Source organism: Salvia hispanica, chromosome 5, assembly GCF_029641045.1.
Source record: "Salvia hispanica isolate PSC_SH4W2 chromosome 5, Shi_PSC_v1, whole genome shotgun sequence".
In the NCBI taxonomy this organism is placed as follows: Eukaryota; Viridiplantae; Streptophyta; class Magnoliopsida; order Lamiales; family Lamiaceae; genus Salvia; species Salvia hispanica.
Genome location: NC_142696.1, coordinates 19,988,354 through 20,013,678, shown reverse-complemented (window position 1 = coordinate 20,013,678; position 25,325 = coordinate 19,988,354). Strand labels below are relative to the sequence as shown.

The window sequence follows — 25,325 nt, the reverse complement described above, 5'->3', positions numbered from 1 at the left end:
TCTAAAATTTCTACATTTCTATCTTCTTCTTCTTGGAAATAAAAAAAAAAGAGAGAGAGAGAGAGAGAGAGAAGAAAAATGGGAACAACAACTTTTATCGACATTATCGTGGCCATTCTTCTTCCTCCATTAGGTGTTTTCCTCAAGTTTAGCTGTGGGGTACTTCTATTTCTCTTTCTAATTAATTTTCTATTCTTTAATTTGATAGTATACAATTACTACTATATTTATACTATTTGATTTTGATGAAATTAACGGGTTGAGTTTTGGATTTGCTTCTTATTGACGCTTTTTGGTTACATTACTGGAATCATTTATGCTATATATATTCTCACTCAGTAGACATATTCACCTCCCTCTCCCATTCTAAGATAAATAAATACTTTTATTCTCTATTTGTCACTTTGATTAATGTTAATTAAATACTTTTATTCTCTATTTGTCACTTTGATTAATGTTAATTTGTAATCACTATAGCTTTATCTTCTTGATTTGAATGGCTAGGGAAGCCTCCACAAAATGGAATAAAATTGACAAGAATAAAATTATTTTTTGTCCTTTCATCGAATGCATGGGATGTGAATTGTTCGATTGTGTATTTTCATGGGACTCATACATCTTATGCTTTGCTCTACGGATGATCGCTTTAATACATATTGATTATTGATTTTGTGCATTGCAAATTGATTTTGTTCTTTATTTTATTGTAGTTTTAGGTGAGGCAAACGACTTATTTTACCTACGAATTCTGTTGAAGAGTGACGAATTGATGAGATTGATTTTAATTTTAAAGTTAATATGGTGTATAAAGAAGTTTTATAAATGATGAGTAATTATCCATTGTGTTTAATTCTTTATTGTGATAGATCTTTATCTTCCTAGTCCAAGATTTAATGTTTACACATTATATTATGTGATTTGTTTCAAATTTATTATTCTTCAATGTTGATTTGTACAAATTTTTTATTCTCATATAACTAAAATTGTTACTCATATTGTTCATAATTAATTTGAAAATTTAAAATTCATAATTAATTTGAAAATTTAAAATTAATATTTTAAAAATAGATTAATCTGTGTATAGCACAGGCGTGATACTAGTATATTTAAAATTTAAGACTTCAATTTCAAATCCACGTTCTCATTCTTTATGATACCAAACGAAACTTAAGTTTTTATTCTGAATAAGTGTACAATCTATTCAAATAATTTTTCATTATACTCAAAATATTGCATCTTAAAATCCTAGCATTTTCTTCCAAATTGTTTTTTAGAGTGAGTTAGGGTGTCTTATTTTTCTTCTAAATTTAGAAAATAGATCATTTGCGGCCTCTCGGCTGAAATTCTGGCTCTCTATTTAGAAATGTGGTTAAATAAAAACATTTTTATTCGAGGAATTTTAGAACTGTTAGAAGTAAGAATTAACTAAAATTTGTGCAGTTCTTGTAAATTATATGCATATATGCAATGTACAAATTATATCATGAATTCACGTTATTTATTAGTATGGACTATAAGCGCATTAACTTATAATAATTTTACCACAGATCTCAAATATATATTTATAGAGAAAAGTTGAATTTAAACATGATCATCAATTAAGATCAAATATCAATTTTACTACTATTTTAATATCAAATTGGGTTAATAATACATGACAACCAAATTTAATTACTAATTAGTAATTATAATAGCTAGTCAAAGACTCAAAATTAATGTCATTCTGATCTAGCTAGATCGCATTTGACCTAATTATCGTAATTTGCATGGGGAAATATAATAAATATGTATCTTTTTTAAAATGTAAAATAGTGAAGTAAATAAAATATTACGAATTTACGATGATATTAATTTAACGTTATAATGATGTTATAGTTTATGATTAAGTAATTGTACTGTTTCTGAGTGGGAGTAATATAAATTAACTTCATGTTTTAAAATATAATAAGTATATTCTATACTTGTTTTAAAAACAATGGACGATACCGACTTATTTATAAAAAAATTATTTTTGCTTTCAAATTTATGTGACGTTCTTTAATGTGATACTCTCATTTGAAAAATTCCAACTTCCCTAGCTGTTCAGTCACTATTTTCAAATCATCATAAGCTGTATAATAACTGACAACCATAATAAATTTAACATTTAAATATTACACCACCAATTAGTAAGCCACGTAATTGTAAGTGAAATTAATACTATAAAATATTAAATGCGATAGGGCAACGTCTCTAATTTTACCAAATTCGTTTCGGAGTTATCCCTTTTTATTTTTTTATTTGGAACACATCCAATTTTACTGACGTACTATCAATATGGACATGGAATTTAAATTACGCAGCTGATGTAAATCGTCGGCTGAAACACCGTCACGCTGTATGTCCTATTTCTGCTTTATTTCGTCCAATTTTGACTATAGTTTGAACATATTGCACATCTATACATATTATATTTGAATAATATTTTATAATTGATAGAAAGATTATTGATATTCTGTGGTTGGATCGACAAGATTTGATTTGCCACCCCAATGTGATTGTTGCGTACAAATCAATGTAGGATTATTTTAATTCATGCATCAACTACTCATGCATATAAAATATCTGTACCTTTGATGCCATAGCGAAACAAAAATATAATTAATGATACAACTTACAAGTCTTCGAAAATGAAATAAGACAAGAAAATGGGCTTGTACATGTACTTGCTGCGGACATAAGAGACAAAATAATTAGATTTTCACAAAATTTATTTGTGTCTTCTAAATGTGAGTTGAATTAGGGATAAATTGGATAATTGTCGAATAAATATAATTTTAATCACATTCAATAATTCGATACAGTACATCATTTGTAAGACTTCAGTATAATATACTCCCTTCGTTCCATAGTAATGAAGACATTTCATTTTGCGCATTCGTTTTGAAAAAATAATTATAAGTAGTTAAAGTGGAGAAAAAGTAAAGTAAGAGAAAGAATAATGTAAAGAAGAGTCTTATCTATAATATTCTTTCTCTTACTTTACTTTTTCTCCATTTTAACTATTTATAATTATTTTTTAAAAACGAGTGCGCAAAATAAAATGTCTCTATTCCTATGAAACGGAGGGAGTATATATATATATATATATATATACATATATATATATAGGGGTGCGATCATATCATAACTCATATTTATGTGATAACCTAATAACCCTATCATTTTATGGGTCAAAAGTATCATTTTTACTAAAAATGATATTTATACACGATAAAATGATATTTTTTCAGCATGCATAAAATGATACTTTTATTCCATAAAATGATATTCTGTTCCATAAAATGATATTTTTTATCCATAAAATGGGGTTATTATGTTATCACCATATTTATGGGTTATGATATAATCACATCCCTATATATATATATATATATATACCACTAGGTTTTGATTAGTCATAAATTTAACATCTACGAGTACTATATTTTGTTTAAAAGTCTATTTCTAAAACGATGTGGTTTATGCGCGCATAGAAAGATGATACTGGTGTTAAAATATTTAATATATGTAGAAATTACAAAATGTTTAAAAGGAGCAAATTACATTAATTATAACCTAATATTCATATGTTAGGGGTACTTGTTTTAGAGTATAGTAAGTATGTTTTTATTTTTAAAAAGAAACAACTCAAACCACTCTAGAGTGTAGTGATCTATGTCAATCCAACCCATAATATGTGAGTCGATCTGAATAGTCTGATAAAATTAGCGAGTTAGGACTGTAATTTCGCAAGCCGAATACAAAACGTGCTAAACGGGTTAGCCCATTAGGGTTGACGAGTTAAACGAGTTGGCTCGAACGGGTTGCGGTCAGCCCAACGGATTGTAGTTTTTAATTGAAAAAAATATTAATTTTTGGGTTTTTCTTGTACTTTTGGAATTCATATGCCACAATTTGCCTGTCATTTTCAATTTCCATTTCACACCTTTTCACTATGTTCCACGCTACCAACTTTCAAGGTCTACATTGACACATTCTTACGTCGTCCCATTATCTGCCACAACCAGTTTACCACCACCAAAGCCAATCAAAACAAAATTGCGAATTATTCCATCAAAATCTCAATATATTTATCGTTTTAATAGTGATTCATCTAAGATATGATTTCTAAGTTTCGTAAAGAATTGATTATGATCAATGCCAAAATAATGACACAAACAGAAACTTTAATTTAAATTGATTTCTTTTATTTTGATTTATATTTGTTTAAGTTGTTGGTAATCAAGATGAAAGACGCAACTCTAACGTGGAGGAGTATTTCAGAAAAGTTATGAAAATCTGAAAATTTTATATGATTCTATAACTAAAAAAATAAAATATCTAATATTCAAAATCATTTTACAGAGGTATATTTTGACCTCAAGAGATTGTTTTCGAAAGCTTTTTAGCCCGAATAGCCCGATGGGTTAGCCGAAACCCAGTGAATTAGGGTTAGGATTGAAAAATTATAACAAAAAAAATTCATAACCAGAATAGCCCACATCCAAATAGCCTGACAGTTCGAATGGGTTGACCCAGTTGACATCCCTACTAGAAAGGATGAGTGGAAGGAAACAAAATCCAGTAGAAAAAAAACCGCATAAGAAACAATCTAGAAGAGATTAAGTAAGAGGTGCACCCTCCAAATAAAAAATTAACAAAAAAGTCAATTTTCAGCAAATACCACATTAAAAATTAATTGTTACAATTATTTATATCAAACTCAAATTAATAAAAATTATATATTTATTTATTTAAAAAAAAAATCAATCATACCCCTACTTTATATTTGATATTGATTACACATTAACTTCACAGCGCGGTGCCGAACATAAAATAAAATAACATAATAAGAATTGGTTATTAATGTATTTATATATTAAATGTATTGTTTATTGGATACAAAACTACATAACTTGAGAATTAAAATACATCAAATATACTACACTTACATTTAAACTTAAATTAGAACATATTTAATAATATCACATTACGAACATATCAGAATACAGACATAAAATTGCTTAATTTTAGGATTCATAAATTTATATATTGGTCATACAAATGATTGCATTTTTAAAAATCAAAAGGTAAGTAATGGATTAAAATAAACGAGAGATGAAAATAAAAAATTATCTATGAAATTAAAATAATTATGCATGATCCGAAAGATCATGCATATTTCCAAGATGAGAAAGAAACATTTAAAAAAATATTTCAACAGCAAGATCAACCAAATTACGGAGTACTATACAACTAATTAATACATATTCTTCATATTTTCATAATATTAGAGAATCTGGTTCTAATTTACCAAATTATTTGATTGAGTTTTTCCTTTTTGTTATTGTAACTTTGTTGTTTGTATTTTATTTCGATTTTTATGTATTTGAAATAAGATGTTTATTGGTTGGATTTTGTGTTATGGTGACTGGCGGAGGAGTAAAAATTCTATGGTCCTTCCAAATCATGATGCATAATGATTTGGTGTGCCTCACCAATACCTTTTTGACAACGAAACACATGCCATATCACTTGGACATAAATTTGGCAACTTTATATTATCTAAAGGGTTTTTGGCTTTTTAAACCAAAACCTTTCCCCGAATTCCGGTTTTTCCCATGAACTATGAGATTTGTTTTTAAAACCACGAACTTTCATTTCGTTGGGATTTTTTCCGGGCGGGTCAACGACGAAACCCGGGTTGTCTACATGTCAATTTTAATCTTATTTGTCACTAAATTGATTACTTGGATCCTATTTGGCATAATAATACATACAGTCACAATTATTACATAACAAATGACAACTTTTGAATAAACAAAACACAACTTTAACATTTTGAATTATGCTATTCGAGTCGGAAATGTGCTATTCGGGTCGGGCTGGGAAAATCCTAACGAAATGAAAGTTCGTGGTTTTAAAAACAAATCTCATAGTTCATGGAAAAAACCGGAATTCGGGGAAAGGTTTTGATTTAAAAAGCCAAAAACCCTTATCTAAATTTGAAGACATCCATTTAATTATTTTATGGAAAGTGAAATAGTATTACATATAAAATAGTAAGAGAGAATTGAAAAAAGTAAGAAAGAAGGAGAAAAAGTAAATGAGAAGTAGTGTTAGTGGAATGATGTGTAGGGTTATTATTTGTTGAAAACTTTTCATAAATGTGTTCTATTTTTTGTGGACGGCCAAAAATGATAATTGTGCTCTATTTCTTATGAACGGAGGAAATAAAATAGAAGAAACGAAATGTTGCTTTTTGCCATGTAAAAAAATGTTTAACTTATAATGGAACGCCACCAAAAGAAATATTATAATACAGTTTTGTTATAATATTGAGTACTCTAAGTCTATACAAATAATCTTGTTAATAGAAGACACGTATTCTAATACAAAATTAATGAAAAATAATTAAAGTAATTGAAGCAATAATAGTGACTCATTATAAATGGACTAATTTTGCGGACATAGTAAAATAAAACTTTTTTTTTGGACGATAGAATAAGTTTCTCTAGCATTTGTTCATTGTTATAGTAGTAATATTTTTTGTTAATTGTTATATTATACTTAATTTTAAATATAGACATATTATAATCTTATTTAATACATACATACCAACTGATTTTATATACGTATAATTTCAAATTTGAGGACCCTTGTTATGATTGGAATATGAATTCATAATGCAAGTCAAACTAAATAAAATTTTCTTTGATTTCCTGGTCACGCAATTGTTTTTTTTTTAAATACAAAACACAAACTAAACTAAACACAAAAGACAAAATGAAATATTTTTAAATAAAATTAATAAAAGTTAATACTACCTTCACATTTGTCATGTTATCGAATTTGAAGTTTATCCAAATGTTTAAAAAACAGGTCTCAATTATACATAATTATATGTAGAAATAGGTAATTTTGCTTATTATTCACTGTGAATTACACGTCTCTTTATAGACAAAGAAAAACTTATACTCCATGCAAGATAAATTCTAATTTGGAAATCATATTTTGTAATTATGGCTACTGCTGATCTGATGTGATTTTTTTCTTGAATTGTAGAATTATTTTGATTTCTTTCCAACATTATATACATCTAATAGGAGTATTCAGTTAATCCCTTTTGGGGTTTCAAACTATTGCGGGAGAAAATACGCAGTAAAAAACAAAAAGAAATATCTTGATAATCCAAAAGAAACAAATCATACAAATTAATCAAGAAATTCCTTCGTCACCCATCCCAAAATATCATTTAAAATCCACTTGTTTCCAAGTAAAAAAAAAAGAAAACAAATTCTATTTCTCACTTGTTAAATAAAAAACCCAACACATCATGCCACGTGGATCTCAACTGTACACCCTGGACCACTGTGCCCTACATTCATTATCGTTAATTATATTTCCAGAATTCGATTTCTTTTTTTCAAATTTTCAGTTTTGATATTCGATTTTTCCTTTATACTCCAAAGCACCCATCGTCGTTTACTTTTTATCACCTTCTCCGCAGATCCCTCTCTCTCACTTGCTTCACTTTCTTCTTTCCTACAGATTCAAAGCTGCAACCCCTTTATGAAAATGTGTTCAAATCTTTGAACTTTCAAACAAGGTTTTCAGCTAATAAAAGAGAGAGAGAAATTAAAAAAAGTTGAGATTTTGGGTGTATAAACGGAAATGGGAGTCTGCACTTCTAGACCCAAACCCTCTCAAGAGCTCAATTGCCATTCATCAGGTGAAATTGGTGATAATTACGCCCCGAATCAGAATAACGGTGAGCACCAAGTTCCGGCGAAGAACAGCCGCGAGAATGGGAGGACTTCTGGAAGCTTCGAGAAGAAGAAGAGCGAGGAAAAAGGCGAAGCAGGAAAAAAGTCTCCCTTTTTCCCCTTCTACAGCCCGAGCCCGGCTCATTACCTCTTCTCCAAGAAGTCTCCAGCGAGATCTCCGGCGCCGGGGAGCGGCACGCCGAGGAGGTTTTTCAAGAGGCCGTTTCCGCCGCCGTCTCCGGCGAAGCACATCAAGGCCGTGTTGGCGCGGCGGCACGGCTCGGTGAAGCCGAATGAGGCGGCGATACCGGAGGGGAAGGAGGTGGAAGGGGCGGGTTTGGATAAAAGCTTCGGCTTTTCGAAGAATTTCTACAGCAAATATGAGGTTGGGGAAGAAGTTGGGCGAGGGCATTTTGGGTTTACTTGTAAGGCCAAGTTCAAGAAGGGGGAGCTCAAGGGCCAGGAGGTTGCTGTTAAGTTCATACCTAAAGCCAAGGTGAGGAACTCCCCTCTCTCTCTCCAATTTTGGTGATCTCATGTTTCTTTAATCGTGGTGGGATTTTGTTTTGTGGAGATCTGTTCTATTCAGAAAGGAGGTTGATTTTGTAAAATGTTTTTGAATTTAGTATCTCTAAGAATATGAGGTCTGGAATTGGCTAATTTTGTTGTTAGTTTTATGGAGATGAAAGATATATGTCCAGAACTCCAGATCTTGCTTGCCGTTTTTTTGATAGTGTTTCTAATGCGTTTTTGTGTGATGTGTGTTGCTAGATGACTACTGCTATAGCCATTGAAGATGTGAGGAAGGAAGTGAAGATATTAAGAGCATTGACAGGTCACAACAATCTCATCCAGTTTTATGATGCTTATGAAGATCATGACAATGTTTATGTAGTCATGGAGTAAGTTCTTGCTTGCCTCTGATTCTCTTTTGAATTGACTCGATCCGACTCCATTTTCGCTTATAAAGTATAGATATTAGCATGATCTTGAGTTTCTAACCCTTTGATTTTGACTTCATTCTTCAGGTTATGTGAAGGAGGCGAACTTTTGGATAAAATACTTTCGAGGTATCAATTTGTATGATTTTACTTCGTTTTGTTTTGAGAGGGCGATATCCTTTAACTTGGATATGTTTCGTAATCTTTCAGGGGTGGCAAGTATACAGAAGAAGACGCGAAATTGGTGATGATACAAATACTGAATGTTGTTTCGTTCTGCCATCTCCAGGGTGTGGTACATCGGGATCTTAAACCTGAGGTAGGAGCTTCTAGTCTTCTATTTCGTGGCTTGAGTTACAAACAGTTTATTAGAAACCTAAGTCACCTTGTCTCGTGTTGTTATAACGTGTCAGAAAATAGTTGGATCTTAGTGTTGTGTTTTAGCATGTTAGATTTGTTAATGCTATTTAAGCAGTATAATCTAACTGTTGCTTGCCTCTTGTTCAGAATTTCTTGTTTACAACCAAAGAAGAAGACTCAACATTGAAGGCCATTGATTTTGGATTATCAGATTTTGTAAAACCAGGTTTGTCCCATTTGTTTCTCTCATAAAATATAATGGAAATGACGATTGATAAATTGACATTGATTCATTCTTTGTAGATGAAAGGCTTAACGATATCGTTGGCAGTGCATATTACGTAGCGCCTGAAGTTTTACATAGGGCATACAGTACTGAGGCCGATGTTTGGAGCATTGGCGTTATAGGATATATATTGTTATGTGGGAGCCGGCCATTTTGGGCTCGAACTGAATCTGGCATCTTTCGAGCCGTTGTTAAAGCTGAACCAACTTATGAGGAACAACCTTGGCCAATTTTGTCCTCTGAGGCCAAAGATTTTGTCAAGCGTTTGCTTAATAAGGATCCCAGGAAACGGATGAGTGCAGCTCAAGCCATGTGTGAGTGTCCAATGCTAGTAACACTTAACTACCGCTGTGAATGACAAAAGAAACTTATTTACTTACAAATACAAGTTATCTATTTCAGGTCATCCGTGGCTCAGAAATACCAGTAACATAAAAGCGCCATTGGATATATTGATATTTAAGCTCATGAAATCGTATATGCGATCATCTCCCCTAAGAAAAGCTGCACTACGGGTGGGTGAAGTGTATATTCCTTCGATTTCTGTGTTAACTTTCTTGTTGTTGTTCCATAATTTCCGTTCATCGATCTCTGCAGGCTTTATCGAAAACACTGACAGCTGACGAACTCTTCTACCTGAGGGAGCAGTTTGCACTGCTCGAGCCAAACAAAAACGGCACCATATGTTTAGATAATATCAAAATGGTTGGTAATCATGTCTCGTTCTTGCTATTGTCTTTTAGAATCAAAACTCGGTCTTACTATCTGTAATATCCGCAGGCCTTGAAGAAAAATGCAACTGATGCCATGAACGAATCCCACATCTTCGATTTTCTTGCTTCGGTGAGGCTTGGGATAAGACTGTGTCCTGAATTGTCAATCAACTATAACTTGCTGTAACACACACACTTTACCTTTTTTGTATATGCAACAGCTAAATGCACTTCAATATAGAAGAATGGATTTCGAAGAATTCTGTGCTGCTACTTTGAGTGTGTATCAGCTGGAAGCTCTGGACAGATGGGAGCAACACGCACGTTGTGCTTACGAGCTCTTCGACAAAGATGGCAACAGGACTATCATGATCGAGGAACTAGCTTCGGTAACACATACTCCTACATACAATCTTCTAGCCCTCCTTATTTTCGTATGGAGGTTGGATGGAAACTGAAAGAAAACTCGATGAATTGTCGTTTCAGGAACTCGGGCTTAGCCCTTCGGTCCCTGTTCATGCTGTTCTTCACGACTGGATCAGACACACCGATGGGAAGCTCAGTTTCCTCGGATTCGTGAAGCTGTTGCACGGCGTGTCCAGCCGGGCTCTGGCGAAACCTCATTAGGATGATATTCTACATAGAGCATGAAAGATCTGGCAACAGAATTCAAGAAAAGAAGTTCTGCAGCCAGTGTAAAGCCATAGTTAATTTTGAGAGCAGGCTGAAGTGGACATTCATAGCACACCCATTTCGTCTGACATACGACGCTGCCTGACATAACCTTCCTTGTATCTTCTTCCACCATCTAATCTATTCATTCTCCTTTTTCTTTTTTATTTTCAACAATATTATTTAATGGAAAATTAATGTGAAACACGAACCTATGTACAGAATTGTTCATGCGTGGAGTTGTTGAAGTTCAAATATATATTTGCTTGTTCAATCAAGCCAAATGAGATGAGTATTTTCCTATTCAATTCACCAATCCAAGACAAACAATCTATGTTACACTAGCGTGGATCTAGAATAGAACAAGGGGGTAAAAGTGTATCCCCAAAACATTGAAATAAGATTAACTATGATGTTGTAGATTCGGTCAAGGCAGTGGCTGTTTGATGTCGCAGTTCCAACGACTGTTGACATTGCAACAAAATGTTCACCTTTTAATGATCCTAAATAGGTACTTGATGAAGGCCTTGCTTTTAGTACTTTTATATATTTAACTATTGAAAATTAATCACAAATTTCAAACTAAATACCTAAGAGCATCCACAATGGCGGCTAGCGCACCGGCTAGCCGATTCGCGTCGCTAGCCGGTCGGCTAGCCGAACCATTGGGACCGGCCAGCGGCAATTCGGCGTAGAAATCGGCGAGCGCACGCCGATTTCCAGGCGCTGGCCGCCATTGTGGCGTGCCGATCAGCGAGCGATCGGCCAGCGCCGTTTTTTATTTTTATTTTTTTGAATTTTTTTGAAACACTATATATACGCGATTTTAGTTTCATTTTCATTTGCACAACTTGTTTTAACGAGTTTTTTCTCTCTCTAACTTTCTATACAAGAGCAACATCGAGCGATGGACAACAACAACGAGTTCAGCCCGGCGACGAGCGGATCTCAGACTCCCACAATACCCGTGGGGTCTGGATAGGGGCAGATGGGCGGGATGGGCGGGCAGATGGGCCAAGGGTACAACAACCCTTGGCAACAGTTGATAGGGTTGATGGCGGGCGCGCAGGGGGGATGCAGGGGCAGATGGGTATGCCCCAAATGCCGCAGCAGATGCTACAACAGATGATGGGGTTGATGGCGGGCGCGCAGGGAGGGATCCACCCCGGTATGCAGCAGTCCGGTATGCATCCCGGTATGCAGCCCGGGTTGCAGGGGTCATCGGGGGGGACACGGTCTATCGTCCCACTCTTGATTTTTTTACGGCTTCGTCTCACACGTCGACCCCAGTGGAGACGCAGTTAACTAGGGATGACCGTTTCTCATTACATGAGCTGGGGTTCGATATCGGGGACATGGAGACTATAAGAGGGGAGTCGTCGGGCCGCGCAGAAGAAGAAGAGCAAGGGGAAGAGCAAGGTGGTCGGCGAGTCGTCGCAGTCGGCTGTTGACGACACCCCCACACGGAGCAAGTGGACGGAAGAGGAGTACGTCGCCCTGGCCAAGGCGTGGCTGTCGGTTTGCGACGATCCGCGGGTTGCGAACAACCAGCGGATCGTCAACATGTGGGTTAAGATCAGAGCAGCCTACAAGAGGAACTGCCCGTACAGAAAGGACTACAGCGGGGAGGAGTGCTGGAAGGGGTGGGAACGCATTAGGGCCGCGGTGGGCCGATTTTCGGGGTTGTACGCCAACGCCCTCCGCATGATGCATAGTGGGCAGACTGAGGAGGACTGCGGAGGATAGCGGAGAGTCAGTTCCCCAAGCCGGGGGTTTATAAGGAGTTCAACTTCTGGAACTGCTATCTGGTGCTGAAGGACTCCGAGAAGTTCCGGGCGGGGGTCGACGCTGGGTGGCCGAAGAAGTAGAAGCTGAACTATTCCGGCGATTACAGCAGCGACAGCAGCGACGGTTCCCACAACCTCCCTCCGGATGCTGAGGAGTTTCCATCCCCTCCATCGTTTGCGACCCGCACTCGCCCGATTGGCCAAAAGCGGGCGCAACGGGCAGCGAGTTCCCCCCTATCGCCCTAGGAGGTCCAGTCGACAGTCCCCGCCCCCTACCCGCGTACACCTTCTCGCGTCAAAAAACGCAGGAGCAGATGTACAAGGTTTTCCAAGATTGGAGGGCCGCCACTGACCCCACGGAGAAAAGGTTTCTTCACTCGATGCTCGAGAGCATGCTGGTCGATTTGGATGCCGTGAGGGCACAGATGGGGGGCTCAGATGCCACCGATGTGGAGGTCCCGGGTGGCGGCGGCGACGACGACGAGGAGTAGAGAGAGGTAGGGCTCGTGTGTGGAAGCCCGGTTATTTTTTTTAAAAAAAATTATTTACTTTTTTTTATGTATGTACCTTTTTTTTAATGAAATAAATGAATTTTTTCGTATATGTCTCGTAAATTTAATTTCATAATTTATCATAAATTTAATTCCGTAAATGTAGTTGTTTTTGAATTATTTTTATTGCAGCTGGCCTATGGTTGGCCTTAGGCTAGCCTATTTGAGTAAAATGATGATGTGACAGGTGGATTTTTAGTGCTGATTACGTGGCAGGGAGAGAGAGTGACTAGTCTATGGCTGACCTATTCTTAACGTGGATGCTCTAATCGATACGAAAATTTCAAATTAAGAATATGACTAGAGGAAACAATTCAAAACAGTTAAAAAATTTGTTTGAGAGCCTCACCATGGATCTCATTCACCTTTATTTTCTAAAGAAATTTCGAAGGCAAGGCCATCTCCGGCCCTATTGCAAAACACAAATTGCAATATTCAATTAGATATATGGAGTAATATTTTACTAACCCAACATTAACAGAGTACAAATGTAAATAAAATTATCTCTTAAGTCCATATCTCAACCACAAAATTTCATTTTTTATACTAACAAGTGTACAAAATTACACGAATCGAAAATAAACATTAGAAAATAAACTTGTGGCAGTCTGTAACGAAAACACTAGAGTATTGCAACGCAGGAGACATGATGAGATATATGCAGACCCACAAAAAAGAGTAATCCAAATTTCCAATCAACAAAGCATCCATAGTAGCAACAGTTAGAGAAATATCCCTCTTATTCAGTCATGTCATGTGGCTTCTTTAACAATACCCAGAATTTTTTAATCTTAAAGAAAGATTAGTTTGGCCCTCATCATCATTCCACTCTGTTTAACTCGCTTTTCTTAAAGCGGTTCCCTTGATGCTTGACATCGAAGCTCCCTTCAATCATCTGTCAAAGCTCATATATTAGAGAGAGAGAGAGAGAGAGAGAGAGTAAAAGAGACTCTGGTGAGTTTCAATGTTTTTGTTGTTTTCGTATGGTTTCAGGGAACTTCTTGAAGATTGGTGCCTGAAAAATTCAATCTTTATGCTTCCATTGTTGTGTAGTGGAGCCATAAATTGAAGGGTTCTTGTTGATTTCCCCTTCTCAGATTTTTTGTTTTAATTTTGCGTGGGCTGTGTTGACATTATTAGTAAATGCAGTTTAAGAATATTGTGGTTAGTTGTGTTTTGCTTCGTTCTTCACAAAGGGGGTAGATATTATAGATTTTGCAGTTATTACAATTGAGTTGGTTAAAATTCTATGGGCCCTTTTGCTTATTTCTTGGCCATTTTGATTGGAAATGGAGGTCAATCAAGTTGGGATTTTTGATGTAGGGTTTTTTCTTTAACTGTAAATTCGATATTGAGGAGATCTGTTAGGTTGGTGGTGAAGCATTTCATTCATTAATTTGATGTTTAATAGTATTGACTTTACTGGAAAAAATTGTGGTTAAATCTTGTTGAGTATGGCTGAAATTAAGTTTCCTAGGCTAGAGCAGGGCCAAACCAAAATCAAGAGTGTTCCAATTGCTGTAACTCCAGAGGGATTTTGGTGTTGCCCTTCACCCACTGTGTTTCAAAAGACAGTAAGGACTCAAAATCCATTAAACAAGCCCAAACCATCTCCTCCCAACCAAACAGCTTCATCTCAGAAGAAGCAAACCTCTGTCAATGAGAAGAAGGCAAGTTGTATGGCGCCTAGAGCCAATGTTGTTTGTGATGTGCAAACAACCCATGCTTCAGATGCACTTGCTGCAAATGCTTCACTGGCAAGCGAGAAGGCGCCTCGCTCTAGGCCTGAGAATGCGCCAAGGAAAGTGACAATCGAGTTTGGTGAGCCCGGAACGAGTGATCTCAAGGTGATTTTGCTTGGGAGGCAGGGAGTAGCTGTGAAGTTGAGTGTTCACAGGAGCGTACTAGTGGAACATAGCCGTTTCTTTGCCAGTAGAATATCAGGACAGCAGCTTGTTTTCCCATGTCTTGAGATTGATAACTGTGACGATGCTGAGATATATGTGGAAACTATTGGGCTCATGTACTGCAGAGACCTCAAACAACGCTTAATCAAGCAGAGTGTTTCACGTGTTCTACGCATTCTCAAGGTAGCTAACAGAACTATGCCTCGTGTTTTTTTGTTGATATAAGACTGGAGTTCTCAAATTCTGTGAGGTTTAATTCATTTTCCCTAATGAATATAGTAACTTGCTTTAGAATTGAATATGTTTGAATTAGGATAGTGCACCTGAGTAATTTTGCTTGTTTTGTGCAAGATTTTGCCATAACATTCTTGGTTTGCCGGTCTAAGCTGAATAATTTCTTAACATTACTAGGCTTGTTGTTCCATATGCGAAAAACAAATAGCGTTTTTGCTTGATGGGCCGCAGGCCGATAGGGATCATAGTTTAGGGTTGTGGCTCATACATACTCTTATGGAATAGAACTTCCCTAAAGATATCGTTTTGCTTCGTCCAATATTGGTTTCGCTGTAGATATCGTTCAGTAAGTTGAAGGTGACTTATGCAAACAACTTGACCAACTCTTTTCTGAAAGAAAGCATTGCTTTTCGAGCATCTTACTGTTTACAACGTATCTTACATCAAAATCAATCGTAGTGGGCTTTACAAAAGCTACTATCTTGTTCACTATCTTGTTGCTCTAATACTGTGAGCGTCTTTAAAATAATGTTATGATTCTGTTGTTAACTGATTTACTGGTTTATAGGTCAGCGAACAGCTTGGTTACACCACGTGCATCCGTTTTTGTTTGGAGTACTTGGAAGCTGTCCCTTGGGTGGGACAAGAGGAGGAAGACAAAGTGGTTTCTTTAGTTTCGCGTCTTGAAGGTGAGGGCATCGTTGCAAAGCCAGTACTAAAGCGAGTGTCTCCCGAAATCTCAACACCACCTAATGACACCCTCTCTCACATATTGGAGCTGGTGCTTAAAAGCAGAGAAGACAAGGGTAGGCGAGAAATGAAGTCCGTTGTGCTGAAGCTCCTTAAGGAAAACAATAGTCTCGCGAGCTCCTCCGCAGGGCCGTCTGACTTGTGCAACGATACTCTTTACAGCTCGTGCAGAAGCTCCTTAGATTCCTTACTGGCTGTATTCAAACAAGCTGCAGAACCTGATTTTCTTGACTGGGGTGTGGATAAGCGGGAGCCAGTGGTGAGGTCGATCTCTCTGGAGGCAGACAATATGTTGTGGCTGCTCGATATCTTAGCTGACAGGCAAGCAGCAGATGAGTTTGCCATAACGTGGGCGAATCAGCAAGAACTGGCCTCGCTTCACACTAGACTTCCAACGGTGTGTCGCCACCACGTTAGCATGATCAGTGCAAGGCTCTTTGTTGGGATAGGGAGAGGGGAACTCCTTCCATCCAAGGAGACTCGCCATCTGCTGCTGAAAACATGGCTGCAGCCGTTGATCAATGACTACAGCTGGTTGCAGCACGGGTGCAGGTCATTCGACAGGAAAGTAGTGGAGGAAGGAGTAGGCAGGACGATCCTAACACTCCCGTTGGAGGATCAGCAGAGCATCTTGCTCTGTTGGTTGGGAAGCTTTCTCAAGGGTGGGGATAGCTGCCCGAATCTTCAACGAGCCTTTGAGGTGTGGTGGAGGAGGACGTTCATCAGACCGTACGGAGAATCAGGGATTCTCGGGCAGCCGGAGAATTTAGATACAAGTTACTGTGTTGATGGTAAAGATTGTTGATTGAGGTCTAACAACAAGGCTGTATTGCTCAGTTTCCAACAAGGTAATTGTTGTATGCTTCATTTGTGTTGAAGGTGAAGAAGCCCAAGATCCAGTATTTGTAACAGTTGTAACATTTGTGCAATAATAAAAAGGAATATGTCTATGCTGGCATTTTGCCTCATGCTTTACTAAAACTTCTTAGTCTTTTAATTTTGTTTAAATTAATTTAAAATCACGTTTTGTAGTAGTGCGAATGAAGTCCAAAGTAGACATTGAAGTAAACTTATATGAATCTATGACAACTTACGTTCACTTCGAAGTGGGATTTATAAATTTTGTATGGTTCGTAAATTATTAGTACTATGCTATTCATTCCATAGATATACTCAATGGCCGATGCCTACCAAAATAGCGATTGAATTATTGGCCTTGCCTTCACTTTTGTTACACGATTTAACCTTTTTTAGGTGTAGCCATCAAATAGTAGAGCTAGTTTATTAACCAAACAACCATTATTTAATTATATAGTAATAATGCAAACTAACAGTAAGTGTTCGTTATAAATTGTTGAATAAGATATAGTGTTTGGGTTAGATATTTTTTCATGAATGAGCTTCTATTCTAGTTTGTTTGTTACTAGTAGTATTTAGAAGTAACTTTTAGCTTTGAAGAAAAAAAAATTCTGTTATTTGTGAGTGGGCTTCATTTTTGAGCATTTTCCATTATTTGTGTTTCGAAAAAAAATCATGACAAATAATTTTATATTCAAACACTATTCAAATACTCTCATTACCCAATAGATTTCCATCCACTTTTTTGTTTTTTATTTTTTCTTCTCTAATTTATTCAATTCTCATCTATAAATACTTCATTCTACTCATAATTTTTTCACACCAAAAAAATATTCTTATACTCAATTTTCTCTCTAAATTTTTGCATTTTTTTTACGGATGATATGCCAATTGCTAACATGTCGGATGTCTCCACGTTTCTGGCTACAATGGGCACCCCTGGATCTAGTATAATTATATAATTTGTTGGTGTCTCTAGGATTTGAATTATGTAATTTTTGATTTTAGGATTTTAATTATATAATTATTAATTAATTACATATTTAATTATGTAATTTTAATTAATTGTATAATTTAATTAGAATATATAATAAATAATTTGTAACAAGAAATATCTAATATAAAAAAGTGGGACTTATGAATAATTAAGGAAGTGGAATCATAAATTCTGATTGTATTTGAGTAGTGATTTAGAGACATAATGTCTCAAAGCCATAATACCCTTATGGCATTTTGACATAGATATATATTTTATAATGACTACTTTACCCAATATCATATTAAATGGATACAAATCTAATAAAGGAATATTAAATCAAATTAAATATCTTTATTTAAATGCATATTTATTGATTTGATTGGAGATAAGCTACAATCATGCTCGAAACTTTTTATATGTTTACATATCATTTTTTTCATGTTAATTTTATTACTATTTTATTTATTTAAAAATCATGAATTCGGATTATAAATTAGTTACTATAATGCATACTAAATTATTATTTAATAATAAAATAATTTGATAACTTCATATTATTATTTTTTCAAATAAATTTTTATCTAATCAGTTGATAATTTAATTATGAGTTATTTTCTCTTTTTTATGTTATACTTTAGCCGGTTAATTTTATTATTTTCTTTTGTTAAATGTCTTATTCAAATTTGAATCGTATGATTAAATAATAGTAGTAGTTATTATGATGAATCATTTATTTGCGTTATCTTTTGTATTTTTGTATTAATTTTCTTAACTTTTATCACATGTATCTTTTTATATTTTGATTGACAAGTACTAGTTAGCCTTCGACTCTATAAAATTATGCTTAGAAAATTAACTTTATAATGTTTCAAAAATAAATTATTTTTTTTAATGCAAAAATAATTGGATGAATCAACTTTTCTCATTTTAGATTATTTAATATATCGTACATCAACTAATTATATTAAGAATTAAGAAAATTAAGAATCATAAGTTCCATTAATAATATCCTTTTTAAGTTAGTAATTTTAATATAAGAAAATGAGAAGATTTTAAATATATAGCTTTAAAATGTTAAATATAAGAGTATTAGTTTAGAACATGTGATTTATTTTTTTTGAGTTGTAATTCCAGAAATAATAGTAAAAATGAAATGTAAAGAATTAATATTACAATTTAAAAAATTTTTAAATCAAAATTACGTACTCAATTAGTATTAAAAATCAAAATTGCATCTCAAATAATTTTAAAATCAAAATTGCATACTCCAAATTTGTTGCTACATGATATAGTAAAATTTCAATATTTAATAAAGAAAAGTAAATATTAATTATGGTCAATACTAGCATTAACAATGATGTAAAAAAATAATAATTTAAAGTTATTCATATTTTAAAATATAATTTAATTTTTCTTGATACAGTAAATTTAGTTAAGAACTCTATATTTTACAAATAATCAAATTAACCTTATTGAGATCTTAATTAATACTACTTCCATATATAAATGCAGGGGCAACAAAGTACATATACAAAATAAAAAATTTAATTTAAAATTAAATGTAAAATAAAATTACTACTTTAACCTCATTATGTCTCGTTATGTCTTAGACCATGTCTCCAAAATATTTTTTTTGTTTAAGAAAGGTGTTTGTTATTTGTGGGTGACCCAACACCATTAAAAATTATGACTATATTACTAGTATACAGTATTAGATAATTAAGGGAGGTTATTGGCCACTGCCCACTGATCAACTTATTTGAGTGCACTAGATATTAGGATCAAGAAATCATTTCACGTGTTGCACAAAAAGGGCATGTGAAATCTCCGTTTGAAAAATTCTTATATCATACTATTACGTATTAATAAAAATAAATTGTTTGATACTGAATTGGCAAGACTTGGTGTGGACCTTCATTCTATCAATATAGATAGAAAATCAAAATAAACGCTAGCGAAGCACATCGATAATCACCACAACTTATATATTGAATCATTTCTGATATTAATGACAATATTAGGGGATTAATGACAATATTAGATATGATATCATACCAACCAAAAAATTCATCGATAAATCCCTTTTTTTTGTAGTGGAAAGATTTAATGAGCCCAACCCATTTCTAGTGAAAAAATTTAATGAGTCCAGCCCATTTCCAATAGGAAAAGGAAAAAAAATATCTCATCATTTAACAATACTAATAAAATTTGTCTTTTAGCCCTTATTAATGAAAAATCCGACTTTCATTCAAAAGATGCACATAGCAAAAGGAGAAAATATCTCATTATTTAATAATATGAAAATAATACTCCCTCCGTCCATGAATAATAGTCCCATTTTTTCATTTTAGTCCGTTCATGAATAAGGGTTCCGGTTTATAATTATCATAAATGGTAAAGAAACTCACATTCCACTAACTCATTTCACTCATATATCATTTAAAACTAATATATACAAGTGAGACCCTTATTCCACTAACTTTTTTCCACCAACTTTTCTTAACATTTCTTAAAATACGCACCATTTAGAAATGAGACTCTTAATTATGGACGGGGGAGTAATAAAGTATGTCTTTTTCGCCCTTATAGTAAAACACGAATCTGACTGCATTCAAAAGATGCAAACAAATTTTGCTAAATTGAAAATATTATAATAATTTAAATACGTTATTACACAATTGAAAAGAATTTACCAAAATTGTAATTTCTTGCACAAGAAATTGCATTTTCGCAAATTTCTTATAAATCAAGTAAGAATATTCTAGGGGTTTTGGCTTTTTAAACCACGAACTTTCATTTCGTTAGGATTTTCCAACCCGACCCGAATAGCACATTTCCGACCCGAATAGCACAATTCAAAATGTTAAAGTTTTGTTTTGTTTATTCAAAAGTTGTCATTTGTTATGTAATAATTGTGACTGTATGTATTATTGTGCCAAATAGGATCCAATTAATCAATTTAGTGACAAATAGGATTAAAATTGATATGTAGACAACTCGGGTTTCGTCGTTGACCCGCCGGGAAAAAAACAAATATCATAGTTCATGGGAAAAACCGGAATTTGGGAAAAGGTTTTGGTTTAAAAAGCCAAAAACCCTTTTTTCTATATATTTATACTAATAGACACTTTTTCCTTTTATGTTTAACTTTGGCTAAAATAGGCGTGGCCTCATATTTAAAATTTATCAATACCTTTGAGTTTCAATTAAGAGAACTGATATTCGGTGAAGAAACGTGGTATATTAAATTTTCCAAGTAACTTTAAAGTAGCTCCACTTTTCAATTGACTAAATTCACTTAAATCATAAGATACTTGCATAATATAAAATTTTTAATTCATTCAATACAAGAATTTTGTTTACCTCGAAGAGGCAAAAGGAAAATTTCTATTTTTTTTTATAGTAGGAGTATAAATATATAAAAGCAGAGAATAATATTTTAATTTAATTGACTTCTCAGCTACTTAACAAGCATGATGTTGACTTGCGGACAATCATATTCCAACTCATCGTTGCATCATTTCTACGATAAATTATAGGTACATCCCAATTTTTGCTATTAAATATTTATACATATACACTACGTAAATTGTGGTAGTACTAGTAATGATGATTATTACACCATTTGGTTTTGTAATCGATTTTTTTTTCAAAGAAATGCATCAAAACTTTCTTCATAAATGAAAAAAAAATTAAAGGAACACTGTTATAGTGTGATTCCATAAGAAAACGATGTTTTATTCTATATCCAAGAGCATAGAACATGCTAGGAGCAAAAGTCAAGCAAATACTACCAAAAAACAATGACGTTCTAATTGCCATAATATTTTCTTCTTATCCTGTTATCAAAATAAATAAATAAATAACCGAAAGCTGCCTTAGTTAAACCATAAACGACGGTCTCCTCTTTTAAATTATTTAATCATCGACTAAATTATTGTATACATTTATATTCATAATGTAAAAATTAAAATAAAAAAAAGAGGCAAAACCAGCCTCATATTTGGACTAATCTTGGTTTTCGTCAAATATAAAGGCTAATAATAGTGGTTTTGACATTTAGTGGAAAAGTGGGACTAAAAGGTGTGGAAGGGTCTAGCCTATGACAAGTACATGAAATCTTCCTTGGATTTTATCTTGGTCTGTTTGTTACAAATTCCTCTGCACAAATAGAATTCTGGTCTTGTTATCATTAAGCAAAAAGATGGTATTTTTATGTTGTTTTACATATTTTGTTTGTGTAGATATTTGCAGCAGATAGAATTTTATGATGGTTTGTCTGATTTGGGATTCATCATATACCTTGGAGTTCTTCTGATTGGGTAAGACTACTTTTTTGACACTTGTATTTCTTTCTCTGTTCCTTTCTGCACTTCTTGATTTTTTGTGGGAAAGTTGATCGACTTTGAGAATTGAGAAAATATGTTGTTAATTTGATGGTGGAGTGGTTGGATGCTCAGATAATAATCAAAATCAAATCTTTCTTCAAGGAGTGGATAATCCAAGCCAGACAAATCCACAGTGGATTTGTCTGGCTTGAATTGAACACTGAGCCAAACAAAATCAGTGAATTCTGCATACATACTTCTATATTGATTAAAAAGGCTTCACGTTTCTATAACAAAATCAAGGTTTTGTGTGATATATATGTGGAATTGAGCTTCACTCTCCAAACAGTTGGAACTATGGGGTGGCTGACCAAGATTTTAAAAGGCTCCAGTCACAAAATCTCAGAAGAGCATTTTCATTGTGATCACAATGATGATGAGGTAAATTGGGAAGCAGCTCGTGTTTCGCGGGTAATGACCATTGTCCATGTATATCGATGCCATTTTGATTCCTTGTGTGTATGCGTGAGATTGTTGATGCTGTCCAATAATGAATACAGGGCTCATCAGATTTTGACAGAGAAGAAATTGACAGAGCAATCGCGCTTTCCATTGCTGAGGACGATGAGAAAGGAAAGAAAGTTATAGGTGAGCCATGAGATCATCAGAATATGGAAACTCTTGCAGTTGTGATATCTTTGTGTTACTTTTGGAATGTGCATATGTTGATGGCTTGCTAATTTGTCCCTTTTCCCTTGATTATTAGATACCGATTCTCAGTTAGAAGAAGACGAACAGCTTGCTAAGGCGCTTCAAGAAAGTTTCAATATCGAGTCTCCACCTCCTCAGCTCGAACATGGAAGTCTTTTTGCGCCCTTTCAATTCCTCGATCCTTCAAGATATAGGTCCATGTCTTACATTCCTAAAGTTTATTATGCCAATCCAAAATGTTGCTCATCAACATTATTGAATGATCTATACACATTTAGTACAAATTAGGATCTGATTAACGCAGAAGAGAAACTCTTAACATAGTATCTCTCTTAAGTACCACCTACTTATATTGACATTTCCTCCGAACAATCGATCACAACTGCACTGGATTACTATTAGAAATCCTGACCTAAATGCATCAGATGTTTAGGGAAAAACATTTACTCCAAGACTGCAGATAATGATTTTTCCGTTAACAATATGATCTTTTGATGTAGAATATGTGCTGGTTGTAAAAGCCAAATTGGACAAGGGAGATACTTGAGCTGCATGGGAGCTGTTTGGCATCCAGGATGTTTCCGTTGTCGTGCTTGTGATCAGCCAATATCTGAAATAGAGGTGATGTTTTGATCCCTGCATAACAGACTTACTTTGGTTGTAAAATCTACTATTGCTTTCGTGATATCAGTTCCGATTATGGTGATAAAATTTAACATCTTTTGTGTTTCAGTTCTCTATGATGGATGACCACCCGTACCATAAATCGTGCTACATGGAGCTGCATCATCCCAAATGTGATGTCTGCAAGAATTTTGTAAGTGTGAATTCACCAATTATAAAACTTCAGATATCATTTCCAGAGAAGAAAGAACATTTTAATTAGACTTGGTAGATTTTGATGGCTCTTTTTGTTATTGAAGTAGATCCCAGCAAATGCTGGTGGCCTTATTGAGTACAGAGCACATCCATTCTGGCCTCAGAAGTACTGCCCTTCACACGAGCGTGATGGAACGCCGCGATGCTGCAGCTGCGAGAAAATGGAGGTGAGTGGAAAATCATTCAGAAATAAACCTGAAATACAGAAGGAAAAAAAAAAAAACAACTAAATTAACTGCGTGGTTCTTGTAGCCGGTAGATTCTAGGTATTTGCATCTCGAGGATGGAAGAAAGCTCTGCCTAGAGTGTTTGGACTCGTCGATAATGGACACTCACGAGTGCCAGCCTCTTTACCTTGAGATACAAGATTTCTACGAAGGTCTAAACATGAAGGTGGAGCAGCAGATTCCTTTGCTCTTAGTTGAAAGACAAGCACTAAACGAAGCCATCGAAGAAGAGAAAAAGGTTAGCAACTTACTCTTATATGGAACATGAGGCAGATTCTTCGAGCTGATGTCTTTCTACTATTGTTGGCCAGGGTCATCACCGTGTGTCTGAGACTCGAGGACTTTGCCTGTCTGAAGAGCAGATCATTACCATGGTAAGAACAGAACAGCTTCCAAGAATATAATACCATGATCTTAATCATGTCTGACCTTCCAATCTTGATCACAGGTGTCGAGGAGGCCAAGAATTGGAGGCTACCGGATACTAGACTTGTTTACTGAGCAATATAGGCTAGTCCGCCAGAGTGAAGTAACAGCAATTCTTGTTTTGTATGGCCTTCCAAGGTAAATGTTGTTTCCCTCTTCAAATTCTGCACTTACATGAATAGAATTAGACAATCTCTTGTTATTTTCAGGTTGTTGACCGGATCCATCCTCGCCCACGAGATGATGCATGCTTGGTTGCGCCTCAAAGGTGATTTTTCTTTATTTTTGATGGACAAATGAATAGAAATTTTAAAGGCCGCATCACGACTCTTTTGATATTGACAATACCTAATATATTAACCGTTTTTAGATTTCCTTTTCGAAAAATGTAGCCTTACTATTGAATTCGGTTTCAGGTTATCCAACTTTGGATCCAAAGGTGGAAGAAGGTATTTGCCAAGTGCTAGCTCACATGTGGTTGGATTCTGAGATTGCGGGTGCTTCAGCTTCGGCTGCAGCGACATCTTCATCGTCCTCGTCTAACTCGAGCCAGCCATCATCGAAGAAGGGGCAGCGGTCCCAGTTCGAGAGAAAACTGGGTGAATTTTTCAAGCACCAGATCGAAACAAGCTCGTCTCCGGTATATGGAGATGGTTTTAGAGAGGGAATTGAGGCAGTGGAAAAGTATGACCTAAAGAGGACTCTTGATCACATTCGCTTAACCGGTTGTTTTCCATGATCATCCTACATTTCTTCCTGCCCTTTCATATGTATACACACATTAGATCAGGAATAATTAATTGTTTTCAAAGAAATATATATAATTGTTGAGGCTACATTGGAAAATAAAGCCTTCTTTATAGTGTAATGCTTATATCATATTTTTTCTGATTTTCACTTCCTTCTATCTATATTTATGCTCACATATA

At 34.7% G+C, this 25,325-nt stretch overlaps 4 protein-coding genes across 7 annotated transcripts; all 4 read left to right on the top strand.

The window, feature by feature from the left end:
• The first annotated feature begins 78 nt into the window (after positions 1–78).
• Positions 79–342, top strand: LOC125186266 (hydrophobic protein RCI2A-like). 2 transcript variants are annotated; one of them, XM_048082621.1, is made up of 2 exons: positions 79–157; positions 257–342. In XM_048082621.1, the coding sequence occupies exons 1-2, from the start codon at positions 79–81 to the stop codon at positions 340–342; spliced, it is 165 nt and encodes a 54-aa protein (XP_047938578.1). The 2 variants fall into 2 exon arrangements, with proteins under 2 accessions (XP_047938578.1, XP_088914012.1); XM_089057886.1 differs by having other exon boundaries at positions 79–159; positions 265–342.
• Positions 343–7,488: 7,146 nt separating this feature from the next.
• LOC125188826 (CDPK-related kinase 5-like) lies at positions 7,489–11,043 on the top strand. Its single transcript, XM_048085886.2, has 11 exons — positions 7,489–8,283; positions 8,559–8,689; positions 8,816–8,857; positions 8,939–9,047; positions 9,236–9,314; positions 9,392–9,688; positions 9,777–9,889; positions 9,972–10,079; positions 10,155–10,217; positions 10,309–10,476; positions 10,574–11,043. Exons 1-11 carry the CDS (start codon positions 7,696–7,698, stop codon positions 10,712–10,714), a joined length of 1,839 nt encoding a protein of 612 aa, XP_047941843.1. The 5' UTR covers positions 7,489–7,695; the 3' UTR covers positions 10,715–11,043.
• A 2,680-nt stretch (positions 11,044–13,723) lies between these two features.
• LOC125188963 (BTB/POZ domain-containing protein At3g50780-like) lies at positions 13,724–16,969 on the top strand. Of its 2 annotated transcripts, XM_048086095.2 has the most exons (3): positions 13,725–14,051; positions 14,575–15,187; positions 15,807–16,969. In XM_048086095.2, exons 2-3 carry the CDS (start codon positions 14,777–14,779, stop codon positions 16,791–16,793), a joined length of 1,398 nt encoding a protein of 465 aa, XP_047942052.1. In that variant the 5' UTR covers positions 13,725–14,051; positions 14,575–14,776; the 3' UTR covers positions 16,794–16,969. The 2 variants fall into 2 exon arrangements, with proteins under 2 accessions (XP_047942051.1, XP_047942052.1); XM_048086094.2 differs by having other exon boundaries at positions 13,724–15,187.
• Positions 16,970–21,841: 4,872 nt separating this feature from the next.
• Positions 21,842–25,293, top strand: LOC125188377 (protein DA1-related 1-like). 2 transcript variants are annotated; one of them, XM_048085177.2, is made up of 13 exons: positions 21,842–21,965; positions 22,070–22,147; positions 22,503–22,624; positions 22,714–22,801; positions 22,920–23,058; positions 23,365–23,485; positions 23,598–23,681; positions 23,791–23,910; positions 23,996–24,208; positions 24,282–24,344; positions 24,419–24,534; positions 24,606–24,664; positions 24,813–25,293. In XM_048085177.2, the coding sequence occupies exons 3-13, from the start codon at positions 22,511–22,513 to the stop codon at positions 25,133–25,135; spliced, it is 1,440 nt and encodes a 479-aa protein (XP_047941134.1). In that variant the 5' UTR covers positions 21,842–21,965; positions 22,070–22,147; positions 22,503–22,510; the 3' UTR covers positions 25,136–25,293. The 2 variants fall into 2 exon arrangements, with proteins under 2 accessions (XP_047941134.1, XP_088914840.1); XM_089058714.1 differs by lacking the exon at positions 21,842–21,965 and having other exon boundaries at positions 21,972–22,147.
• The last annotated feature ends 32 nt before the right edge of the window (positions 25,294–25,325 follow it).